At 45.1% G+C, this 12,973-nt stretch overlaps 1 protein-coding gene across 3 annotated transcripts in view; it reads right to left on the reverse strand.

Moving 5' to 3' along the window:
• Positions 1 to 4,036: 4,036 nt before the first annotated feature.
• The window catches only part of GRB2 (growth factor receptor bound protein 2), a 49,211-nt gene continuing 40,274 nt past the window's right edge, over positions 4,037 to 12,973 (reverse strand). For 2 of the 3 annotated variants that reach the window (XM_054393700.1, XM_054393699.1), the window contains 3 exons: positions 8,813 to 8,935; positions 6,201 to 6,369; positions 4,037 to 4,366 (listed from right to left, as the gene is read on the reverse strand). In XM_054393700.1, the coding sequence (XP_054249675.1) occupies positions 4,181 to 4,366; positions 6,201 to 6,369; positions 8,813 to 8,935 (478 nt within the window). In that variant the 3' untranslated portion in view covers positions 4,037 to 4,180. The remainder of the gene's footprint in view (positions 4,367 to 6,200; positions 6,370 to 8,812; positions 8,936 to 12,973) is intronic. The other variant, XM_054393701.1, reaches the window with a different exon arrangement.

Consider the following 12,973-nt stretch of genomic DNA (forward strand, 5'->3'; position numbering starts at 1 on the left):
TCACTCCCCTTCCTCACCGAAAAAAAGCCACAACCCCTCCACGCCCCACGGCCGCCCCCCCCTCCCCGGACAGCCTCCCTTCTCCCTGCGGGCCCCTCAGCAGGCACCGGAGGCTGACACTGCCGGCTCCTCACCGCGGGCCCCGCCGGGCCGCCTCACCCACTGCCGCCGGCGACTCTGCGCCCCAGTGCACCTGCGCGCCGCGGGGGCCGCTGGGAAATGGAGTCCCCCCGCTCCCGCCCTTGGAGCGCGGGTCCGAAATGGCGGAGCCGGGACCCGAGCGCTTGGTACCTCCAAAGGCAGGGGCTGCACACACGGCCCTGCGCTCCAGCTGGCAGTGGAACAAGCGGGGATTGAGGCTTGTCCTGCAGCCCAGCACCAGCCCTGCTGCTCCCACCCCCCCCCGAAGCTGGTGAGGGGAAAGAGAATCACCCACAAAGGACCCACTGACAGTAGCTATGGCACCATGGCTTTGCTCTTATACAGTCACAGTAGCAACAGACATTTTTCTTCTCTCCGTACAGCACAAGGAAAGGAAGATTTTCTAAACTTTGCAGTGGATACCTAAAGTACAAATAACACAATTTAATCAAAATGTGTAGTTCCCAGCATTTACAAAAAAGCCAAGAGTCCCAAACCACACCGCAAATCTGTATTGACTTTGTATTGACTTTACACAATGGCAAATAACCATAGACTACCCAGGCATTTCCAAGTAATCACAGCCTGCGTGACTGTGTCTCTATTTGAGCATAATCACCAAGACAATTGTTAAAGACCAATCCAAACCCACCTTTAGGCCTTTTCCTTTTGTATATTAAACAGAGCACAGAATTCACAGGTGCTTTCTGACCATCAGCAAAGGCTGAGGAGAAGCTGCAGAGCCAAGAGTGGCAGCTCCTGCCAGGTAACCTGCCCGCAGACCTTGTTAGCACAATGGAGCAGTTCACTTTCTTCATGCAAGAGAAGCGGAAACAATCTGTGAGGCACTGATCAAGCAGAGCAACAGTCTGAGCCACGGATGTTGTGCTTCCACGAGTTATGCCTCCATCTTCTTCTCTGTCCTTCAGTGAGATGCTGCAGAAGTAACGGGTGTGCTGTTCTCCATCACTGGCTCCTTATGACATTACAGTCTGTACCACAGGTGCACATGGACAAGTCAGTAAAAAGCTTGAGAAGAAACCCCAGGTAAATACAGAAGTGCTGCCCTCCCACTGTTGATAGATACATGGTGTTCAGTCCTGGAAGTGACACTATCATTCCTGTCCCTACTGCTTGATACTCACAGTGCCACACCTGCCAAATCACACAGCTCTCCACTGACTTGACAAAACAATGAATCCACCCACAGAACCACAGAACCGTTGAGGCAGGAAGATACCTTTGAGATCACCAAGCTGAACCACTCACCTACAGCTCACAATCCCACTAAACCACTACTATTAAACCAAGTCACTCAGCACCACATCCATGCATTTTTAAAACGCCTCCAGGGATGGTGACTCCACCTTCCTGGGCAGCCTATTCCAGTGCCTGAGAACCCTTTCTGGGAAGAAATTATTCCTAATATCCAGGCTGAACCTTCCCTCGCACAACTTGAGGCCATCTCCTCTTGTCCTATCACTTGTATGTGAGAAGAGACTGACCCCTACCTGCCTCCAGCCTCCTTAGAGGTCTCTCATCATCCTCCTCCTCTCCAGACCAAACAACCCCAGATCCCTTAGCCCTTCCTCACAAGACTTGCATTCAAGGCCCTTCACCAACTTAGTTGCCCTTCTTTGGACATGCTCCAGCACCTCAACAACCTTCTTGGAGTGAGTCACCTGAGAGCCAACTAAACCTATACTAAAGGCTAAAGAGTCTGAGCACACCAGGCCAGAGCACTCCTTACAGCTTTTCCCTCCCATGGCAATTTAAAATCCTCCAAATCAGCTTGGTCAGTTGGATTCTGGTCACTTAACTGAAATAACAGACAGATGCTCAAGTGAAGAATTCAATGTATATTTATTATTCACAGTTAATTACTATCTACCAAATGCTGCTGCAGAGTTAAAGGATTAAGTACATAGGCCTTTTTTTTTTTATTTAAACACTGATTTTTTTTAATATATATACACACACAAGACATATGTCTGCAAGGCTGCATGATATACACCAATTCCAAAATAAGGAAACAATCAAATGGTCCAGGTGTAGAATGCCATAGATTCCTTTTTCCAATCACTTTACAAAGAAGGAAGAAAGTGAGTGACAGCTAGCAAGGAGAGGGGGGAGAATGTAATGCTCTACAGGATAGCTCTCTCTTTCATCTGCTGGAAAATTAAAAGTGTAAGGCAAAGTCCATCTCAGGAAGAAAACATTTGTAACACTTTAGTACAAAAAAAGGCACCCTCCAACAAAAGCTTGCCCGTGCTTGGGCGGGGCGGGAGGAGATCTCCGCTGCAGGTTTTGGATTCGTTGGTGGGGTGAAGGGGTCCAGCCAAACGGCCATCAAAAGGAACAAGAACACAACTGAAGATTGGCACAAAGAGCGCTGAGGCTTGATTGCTTTCCTGTCCATCCAATTTAATGTCACACACTGCTCTGGTGGAGGAGCAAATGGCCACGAGAAATGCCGTTACGGTGCGGGGTGGGGGATTACAGTCATCACACAGCCTGCTGTGAATGGGGAGTGGGGTGGGGGGGGGAAAAAAAATCTGCTTCAACAGTAACACTGACCTGAGGAGGGAGGAGAAACTGGAGAACAGTGATGCCAACCCCACTTTTCAACAGTAACACGACTGCAAATATTCCCTATCCAGGCCAAAGAGACAGGCTGATTACATGCATCACATAGAAACATTCACTAATAGCATAAAGTTTTTTTTTTCAAGCACTATTTCTTGAGGTTTCTCTGCATTATAAAGTTTTCCATCAAAGGAATGTACATTTTACAGGACATCTCAGGGCTATTATTTTTCAAACACCCCCCCCTCCCCCCTTTACCCTCCCTTCCCCAAAATATTCTTCCTCATTTTCCCTGGTCATAACTTCCCCCCTTCCTCTTACTTATTTGAAGCTCCTGATTGCAGTTCCTCACCTCTGAGCAGCCCAAGCAGCCACTTGGAACACCTTGATTTTACTTTGCTTGGAATAAGGGAAGTTCACAACAGTAAGACAAAATCTTAAGATGAAAGCTCCATTTCTGTGTGAAGATTTTGCTCAAATGTCCATTGATAAAACCACCCTCCTTTACACCTTTTTCCCCCCAAAAGTATTTATTTACACATAGGCAGAAAAAATCCCACTGAAAAGCTCTGGACTGTCCTTTTAACTTAAAAATAATAATAAAAAAAAAAAAGAAAATAAGGGAAAGGCACTATGGAAAAAATTACAAAATGTGCTCAACCGTACACCTTTAAGAAAAACCAAAAGAGCTGTCAGCACAGCATCAACAGACTTCAATTGTACATTGGAGTTTCTCAAAGCAGCTCTGTGACTCAAAAGGAAAACAACAAAGAAAACAAAAACTAAACAAAAAGCCACACAACTCTTCTCCCTTCCCCTGCTTGGAAGCTGCTGAGCTTCAGAAGAAAGTGCCAAAGGAGAAGAGACAAAAATTAGATTAACACCTCATCTTTCCCAGGCAAGAAGAGCTGAATGTTGAAGGCAAAAGCAGAGACTGGTAATTTTTTTTTTTTCCCCTAAAGGCAGGACTGTGGATTTGGTTCTTCTCTCATGTCCCTTCATGTCAAAATGAAGACCATTTGCAGAGAGAGAAAATACCAGCAGAGTTTCTCCCTTTTCCTTTAACTGCATGGCTAGGACTTTATATGGCATTAAAACTTCATGCACTGATGGGACAGAGGAGGAGGGGAAAACAAGAAGAGTGAATGAAAGGGGGTAACCCAGGAGCAGCTGAGGAAATTTGTTATTTTCTTTCTTTTCTTTTTTTTTTTTTCTCCTTTCTCTCTCTCTCTTTTTTTTTTTTTTTAAAGACAAGTTTTGGTGTGTAAGTTGAACTCTTACCCCCCCACCCCGCCCCTGAAGTTCCGTACTGAGTGAAGGAAGGATCACCTCATGGAGAAAAGGTGACTCAGGTTTTTATCGCCGTGTGATGTTAGGTCACTGGCTGCAGTTAGGCTCTGTATGTGTATTTACTGTTTCTCTGGTTTCTTTAAATAATCTCTAATATTTCTCTCTAGATGTTCCGGTTCACTGGGGTCACGTAGTTGCGTGGAAACATGCCCGTCTGTCCGTGGCAGGCTCCCTTCCACCAGTTGGGGTCAGAATTGTCAAGGACTTGGATAAAGTCTCCACGACGGAAGCCCAGCTCTCCTTCCTCCTGGGGATCAAAATCAAACAGGGCCTGAACGTATGTGGGTTGCTGAAAGAAGAAAAAGATACACAAAGTGAGGATCATTCACAGCACTCCAGATGCCTCCTCCCTCAGGCAGGAGCGTAACAGCAAACGTTTGGGCTGCTTCATTTCATTGGGCTGGAAGGGTTCTCAAAGACTGGAACAGGTGGTTGAATCCTCATCCCTGGAGGTGTTTAAAGCCTGAGGGATGTGGTGCTGAGGGACAAGAAGGATGCAGAGAAACTGTTTACAGAGGCCTGTAGTGATAGGACAAGGGGCAATGGTTTGAAATTAGAGAAGAGCAAATTTAGATTGGATGTCAGGAACAAGTTCCTTGCCAAGAGGGTAGTGGAACACTGGAAGAAATTGCCCAGGGAGGTAATTGAAGCCCCATCCCTGGAGACAGTCATGGTGAGGTGGATGAGGTTGACAAGGCTCTGGGCAACCTGATCTAGTTGAGGATGCCCCTGCTTACTGCAGAGGGGGTTGGGATAGATAAGAGCATGATGAGAGTTGGAAGGGACCTCTGAAGATCATCCAGTCCAACCCTCCTGCTAAATACACAACATGATACACAAAGCTCCCCCTAAAACCTGGATGTTGGCATTAAGACTCTCCAGGATCAAGAAGTCATAGCTCATTTTGCCTGCTCAGCAAACACTTCCATTCTTACAGTAAAGCTAACGGTTTATTTAAAATGCATCTGTACTCTTAAAATCATGAGGCTAAGACGGTATCTTCATGCTTGTCATTCTCAGCCAGCTGTTTTCTCATCCTCTCTTATCACTGACCAAACAGTGCAGACTGGTTACACAGACACACTGGGACAAAGGGTGCCCACAGCACCTGGAGAGCAGCATGAATTCCACAGCCCTGGACTTCAAGCTAGAATTAGAATGCTGCACATAGAAGGCAAGAGGATTTAGCCAAAACTGACCAAGAAAAAAAAAAAATCCAGTTACATGCAACATAACATTCTGATTGCCCTGGGAAATGGAACAAAACAAAGAGCTAGATAAGCACAAGCTGCTCTGCTGGCACTTAGCATAGCTTTTGGTTTCTCTTAACACTAACTAGATCCAAACCAGAAGGCCTGAGCTGTTCCATATGCTGCTACCTGTAAATACCTCTTCAGGAAAGACCAGGTCCAAAACTTCCCTGGCTGCTGAGGGATACAGTTCTGGCTATGAACCAGTGTAATTAAACTGTCCTTTCTTACTATGTCCTAGAACCCATTTGTAACTCACAGGAATCAGGTATTTTCCTGCAACAGTATCCATAAACGTGAAGACAAGCCGAGAGTTCAAGCAGCAGCAATAACACTTTGTCAGAACTGAAAAGGAGACCAGGGAATTCTCAGGTAGGCTCTGCACAGACATCCAGCTTATTTACCAGTGGAGAAGTGAAGACTGAGAGGAGCTGATAAGCTCAATGCTTATCAACATCTAAAGGGAAGGGGTCAAGAGGATGAGGCCAGATCTTTCAGTGGTGCTCAGTGACAGGACGAGCAGCAGCAGGCAAAAACTACAACCCAGGAGGTTCCACCTGAACATCAGGAAAAACTTTGCTGTGAGAATGCTGAAGCCCTGGAGCAGGCTGCCCAGAGAGGCTGTGGAACCTTCTTCTCTGGAGAGATTCCAAACCTGCCTGAACATTGTGATCCTGGACAGCCCTGCTTTAGCAAGGGGTTTGGACAGGATGATCCCCTGAGGTCCCTTCCAACCTACACCATGCTGGGATTCTAGCTGCAGGTTCTAAAGATACACTTCCATCCCTATCAATTTACTCCAAGATGCAATTGAAGTTCAGAGCATGGTTGTAATAGTCTGAACAGGGCACTCTACAAAGACACTTCTCTTACCTGTGGCACCTGTTCAATGTCCCGGAGAAATATTTGCTGGTTCCTGGAGACAGATGTGGATCTGTGATAATCTACCAGCTCGTTCAAAGAATTGAACTTCACCACCCAGAGGAAATACTTGCCAGCCCCATCTCTGAGCACCTTAAAGTGCTGCACATCATTTCCAAATCTGTATGGAAAGAACAAAGAACACAAACCAGCACACTCTTAGTCACAGAGTACTTCTCCCCCTTGGGATCATCAGCACAAAAAGGTCCTTCAGGGCACAATGAAAATTGACAGTGACATTGGTCATATAAGTACCAGTTGGCTGCTGTAAAAAAAAACAGATGTCTGAAAACCACTTGTCAACTGCATTTTACAGAAATCAGTGATCAGAGATAGAAGCCAAGAAGTGAATGTAGTTTGAAGCAAATCCTGCAAGCTTCACCTGTCCTTTTCTGACAACAGGACTTGGGTTTAAACCCATCCTTTGAAACCACTCTGAATCTGCAGAAGTTTGAGGTCTTTTCATAAAGGATGTGTCACAACACTCTACAGCTTGGATGACTTGAACTATTTCAGCTTTTTATTTCACACAACGTTGTCACATAGCTGGCACCCTGTACATGGGCTTCTTGAGGTACATATGCAGCCACCCGAGTCACTGAAGACAGTGCAGAGAATTCCCAGGGGACATGCCATGGCCTTTGCAGTACAAATCCAAGGTCACATTGATGTAGCTGTTCCATGGTGCCTTCCAGTTCACATTCCCAAATACAAGCCCTTGAAGTCAGGCAGCATAAAGGCTTCGGTTCAGCTCCTCACACACAGCCATTTCCCAACTGACCTGAGGCAGTTCACGTTTGTGCTGCTCTTGCTACAGTCCTGCACTTCTCAGTCTCAGTCCTTCCCTCACACAGCACCACTGGCTCTGTGACAATGCAATCCATAAGCACCAGTCCCATTATAGGAAAACACTGCCACAGGGAAGGTAGGAGTGCCTCTTGTGGCAGCCAGTGTGGACCCCGGCAGAAGCCTGCCTTGCAGAACAACTCCCCCTAAGGCCCCCAAATGTTCAGAAGGTGATGCAACTTCAATTCTGTGGCACCAATTCTTTCTGACAAATGATGGCATTCACTAGAAGCTACTTGCCCAACATTTTATCCTGAATATAGAGGAACTCAGAAGAGGTCCATTGGGAATTTCCAGGTGAATAGCACATCAGTATTTTCACTTCATTCAAAACCACTGAAAGCAGAAGACAAACGCTCCCCACTTGGCATGCACAGCTTCTCTGTTGGCTGAAAATGCAGACACTATCCTGGCTGCAAAGGTAACATGAAACATCTCCTGAGTACCACCCCTGCTCTCCTTTTCTCAGCCTGAAAGCTTCTGACCATTTCAAATCCTGCAGATCACTGTTTAGGAGAAAGACTTTTCTAAATCAAACAAACAAACAAAAAAAATCATCTGAGAAATTACCACCAGATGGCAATGCTAAGCTAAGAGGCAGGCAGAGCTTTGCTCTCACAACTGTTTCTTCAAGGAATGCACTTTCTGGAATGAAGCTTTCATTCATATCTAGAGTTCCAGCTCTGATGATTGGATCCCAGACAGAAATACAAACGTCTCTAATAACCAGTGGCTTTAATCCAGTTTGTTGGCATGACCCAGTGCTGCTGCACTGAAGGACAAAAACTTGGTTGCAGACCAAAGATGACCAGGAAAAAAAAAAAATCCCAACCAAAACAACAAATCACTGGTAGCCACAGAATATAGAGAAAAGTAGGACTTGGCCATAAATAATCAAAAATTGTTGTTAGGGCTCTAAAGCAAAATATTTTTCATTTCTGGTAGGAAAGGGGAAGATTACAGAAAATATTTTAAAAGCTAACATCAGCTGCTGAGGATAGAATCCCTCCCACCTCTAACTCACATTTAATTATGTCATACACCCTTTGAAGTTTCTAACACCTCCGTTTCACTGTCACTTCAGATGGGCAAGACAGGTAGCATGGCACTGTGTGGGCCATGGCTACCTAGCAGCAACTCCTGCTGGTTAACAACCAGTACTTCTAGTACTTATTATAAAAGATGAGAACTGCTCCTCCTCACTGCTGCTATTAGACTCTCTGCCAATGTGGAATGCACCTGTGAGAGAGGGAACAGCTCTCTGTTTCCACAGCTCATGTCCCAGTGCTAGGTAACATGAATATGCCCAAAGCATGTGCCAAGCAGACACGAAAAATATACTTGGAGGTGGTGTATTACCCAGTGAGAAGACAGCACAGGAACTTACCACTGCAAGAGAGGAATGAAAGAGGAGAGCAGAAAACAAGTGGCTGTAAAGACGAGGAATGGGATCCACAAGCAAACCAACAAACCAAACCTGGGATTACATGAGCCAGACAGCAAGGTGCCGCCAGCTCAGCCCTGTAAGATCCTTACAAACAGAGCGTACACAGTTGTTCTATTTGAGAAGGAATAAATGAGTATCACTGGAAGAACAGGAATGCCACAGGGCATCTGGGAGAAGATTCCTGCTCCTCAGCATTGACAATCACCTCAGAGTCCAAATGAACGGTAGATGGCCTGATTACCACACACAGTTGCTTCGGGGCATTACTTACTTGACTGAGAGGGAGAAGTCCCCTGGAGCGCTCTCACTCTCCCTGATGAGGAAGGCACCATCATGTCTCTGTTTGCCTAACATCTCCTCAGCCTTCGCTCGGGGGATCTTTCCAAAAAACCACCTGGGTAGTGAGGAAAAGAAAACAAGAGGGAAAGGTAAGAATGTTCATCATTTCATGGAAGAGCCCTGGGTATTCACACAGAGATGAAATTGTTTCTAACACAAATAACCACACTGCACCTCCCTCCAATACAGGCTGATGAACCATGCAGTGTTTCACAATGTCTCATCCTGGCAATGAAGCAACTATGACCTGATAAGCAGGCATTTGCACTAGCCCTATTTCACCTAAATTAGCAAAGCAGAGATGTGGTAAGAGAGAAATACTCTCTCTCAGGATTTGCTTTCAGAGGTGGAAAAATCACGCTCAAAATTTAACACATTATTATGCACATTGTTTTGCACCCAACTGTATCTGTGGGTTAGGACAAGAACCTACTGTAGGCACACAATTGCTTCACAGCAAAGTGCTGCTTTAGGACACTAAGACAATCACTCTGGCAACTGGCTACAACCTTGGACAAAGTTAAAATGTCTTCTGTGGTCTGCACTGTTATCTTCATATTCAGGCCTTACAACCTAAGGCCAAAGAGATTAATGCCTAGCTCAGGCAAGAAACTCAAGTCTCTTCCTCTGTCACTAAGGAACAGTCTCATGTCTCTACCTACAAAGTTTCAATTGTCCAAACTGTATGATGCCATCAACTCAGAGACAAAAAAAAAAACAAACCAAAACTAAAGAGCCCTGCACTGGTGACTGGTCACTACAAAACTTCTCCAAGATACAGCAACATTTATTTCACCATTAGTACCTAAAGATAATCAGTGGAAAGTAATTACACAGTCTCCTTATTACTTAATGTCTCCTAAGGAGAAGCCACCCTTGTTTTAACCACGATCTGCAGAGCAGAAGATACAGAAAAATGAAGTTATTAAGGACTAAGCACAGAAACAGCACTATTTTAGTGAGCAGAAATCTTGTAGTATTTGAAAAATGCTAAGAAAAAAAAAGTGGTATTTGCAGATTGAAAGGGAAACACTGGGAGTTCACTACCAGGTTTCTCTTCAGAAACCTCACAGCTGTAGAAACAAGATCCTGTTTGATTAACCCATTCTGCACAAATGCAAAGTGCACTTTATACCAAAACCAATTCCTAGTCTCACTTAGAGCGAGTGGCAAGGCACAACTGCTTCAGCAGAGAAGGAGTGGCTGCATTCAGCAGCTGGTTGCTCTCACAGCCCCGAGTTCAATCTGACCTCCAACAAAGCACTGTGGTCCAAGACAGGTATCAGATGTCAGACAGCTAAGGCAGGTGCTAGGAGTGGAGTTACATGCAGACCAAGCAAGAAAAGTTCCCTCAAGGTCTCCCTGCTTCACTGCAGAGGAGTGCTGAGCTGGGCATGCAGCTCAATTCTAAGAAAGCTGCTGGTAATTCTTGGGTCAACAGCCCATTTTCTTGTCTTCTCCTGCAGTCAGGACAATCTCACAGCTTTCACATAAGCTGTCACATGCAGTAACTGCACTATGGAAGCCACATCTGAAATTTTGAGGCAGCTGAGCAGAAGTCCAAGCCACAGGCTGACCACCTTTGTGGCACCAGGGGGTGAATGTATCTCTGGCAACCAAATTATCAGCACTGACCACCAGCCCCTGGTCATGGGATTCTTACCCACATTTGCATTCGCATTTCCAGACTAATCCAAGATTAAAGGCAAAAAGCTGGGTGGTAGGCCACACGGTGTGGGAAAAGCAGAACCCTCCTCACAACCAAGAAAGTACAGCTTTCAGTTCTGACTAACAGATCACACAGGGCAGAAGCTCTTACCACAGCCTATAACCATGGAGATGACTGACCTTAGAGGAGAATATTTAATAACAAGAGCTCCACTCACAAACTTCACTTCCTACAGTGAGGGTTTTGGTGCAGCAAGAAGAAAGAAGCTGCCTGAAACAGTCGTTCCTAGGAGGAGCTGAAGCTTTCACCTTGTCACTAGACCTTCGTAAGAGGACAACAGATTACTTGATTACCACTCTGCAGCTACTGGCAAGCCCTTGCTCCTCTCACTGGCTGTCTTCAGTACCTGCTAACCATAGAAGGCTACAGAGAAACACATCCCTGTATTATATCAAGGTTGATGAGGCTACACATGAGGCTACTACACGCAACATACTCATTAAACAACCCTAGGACGTCCCCCTGTAAAAGAAGCATCCACTGCACATTTACCTACACAGCTCCACTTTGGCACTGAAAATGATACATCTTGTTTACAGATTCCCTTTCCATGACCACCTAAGACATGTTTTACTCCCTTGCAAGTCTTTTTGTGTACTTGCTATCCCCTGGAATGGAAAAGGAAAGCTTTTCCCCACAATCATCCTATTTCCAGTGATAACTTCATGGTATTTGGTGCTTTCCTGGAGGGGTCTGGCAACTGTGCCACTTCTGGGTACCTAAGGTGGTGATAGAAGCTGTGTCTACTTGTCTCTCACTGCACTCTGTTGCCTTCAAAAGTCAACCAAGAGACACCATGATGTGAAATTCATTTGGTTTCCTGGGCTGTTGGTCCAGTTTTCAGAAAGCTAATGATGTCTTGCATTTTGTCTCTGACCAATGCTACATAAAGCAAGGTTTATATTATGACTTCAGATATTATGCCATGGTTCTTGTTTACAGAGTGTTTTAATTCTGTTTAGTTCTCAAATAACTCTCAATTACTCACATGTGACTTGGAAATGAAAGCCTCACCTTAAAAAACAATGAACACACCTCAGTCACGAAGGAAAGCCTCAAGGTGCTCAACAGAACATCTATGATTCTTCCTGAAGCCTCAGAAATATATCAAATTTCCCCTCTAAATTTTACTGAATCACTACAAAGTACAAATGTACACTTTGATTAAAAGAAATAACACTTCCAAACACTTTCATCAAACTCTTAATGTTTTCTGCCAGCTGTTCCTGAGTCACTTTAAATAGAAAGTCTACAGATCTTTCACAGTTCTTAAACTCCCCTGCACTTTTAGAACTTCACTACTGCTTTAGACCTTCAGAATAAAAGGAGCCTGAATTCTAAATAAAAATGAGATGAAAAAACCCTTCAACAGATGAAGGAAGTAGAGTTCCTTTTAAAGACTACTTAAGACCACATTTGTAAAGCACCAGAAATCTTGTGCACGTACAAGTCTGCTACAGAATGGCTGAAAAAAACATCACCAAGAATTATCAAAAATCCCACATGCAGAAGCAGGCCAAAGAAATGGACCACAATGTTCCCACAGCTTCCCTGCTGAAGAGCTCAGCTTGATAAGAGGGCTCTCCAATTAGCTTTGCAATGTAGGTGAAAACTCATCCAGTCAGCACTGCCCAACCAAATCCAGGCGTTGCTGCTGATGCTGCACTAGAGGGAGATGCAGTGGCTGCCACAACACAGAGCTCTCACTGCTCTCAGGCTCACTTCAACTGGCAGTGTGGCAACTCCTGGTTTTACTCAGCACAACGTTTTAGTTTGGCTGACTTCCTCCATGAAGTCACAACACTGCAAAGTGAGACCTCAGCAATACCTTCAAGAGAAGCTGATTAGGAACACAACCACTTCAGATCCATGCACCAGGTTGCTCCATGAACAGCAAATCCTTCCCCTGTCCCTTGAAGGGGAAGAAGAGAAGCAGTCCTGACACTGAACTGCACTGCTCTGCCTTCACAGGAAGCCTCCCTGCCTAGAGCTTCCTGCAGCTCTTCTGAGTATCATGCCTATGTCTTCTTACATATTTGCTTTGTTAATTGATGTGGCAATTCAGATTAACCCTTCAGAACCCTGGTGGTTCAGCTGGTGACTGTGAGCCCCCCATTTTCCTTTCAACTCCATTTGCTAACAAAACAAACTGGAAGATGTGCAAAACACAAGCAAGAAGAAACACTGCATTTAAGACCAGCTGTGGGGCTGAAGGATTTAGGGTCAGATCTTAGGACAGGATTTAAAGACATTTTCAGTTGCTTTCTTTCCAAATCCCCTAGAAAAGCTCTTCTGCCACAATCTAACAATACAATTCGATACTAGTCTGAGAAAAGGAACATTCTCTTTCACTCCTGGTCGGCT

The sequence above is a fragment of the Indicator indicator genome, chromosome 29, assembly GCF_027791375.1.
Source record: "Indicator indicator isolate 239-I01 chromosome 29, UM_Iind_1.1, whole genome shotgun sequence".
In the NCBI taxonomy this organism is placed as follows: domain Eukaryota; kingdom Metazoa; phylum Chordata; class Aves; order Piciformes; family Indicatoridae; genus Indicator; species Indicator indicator.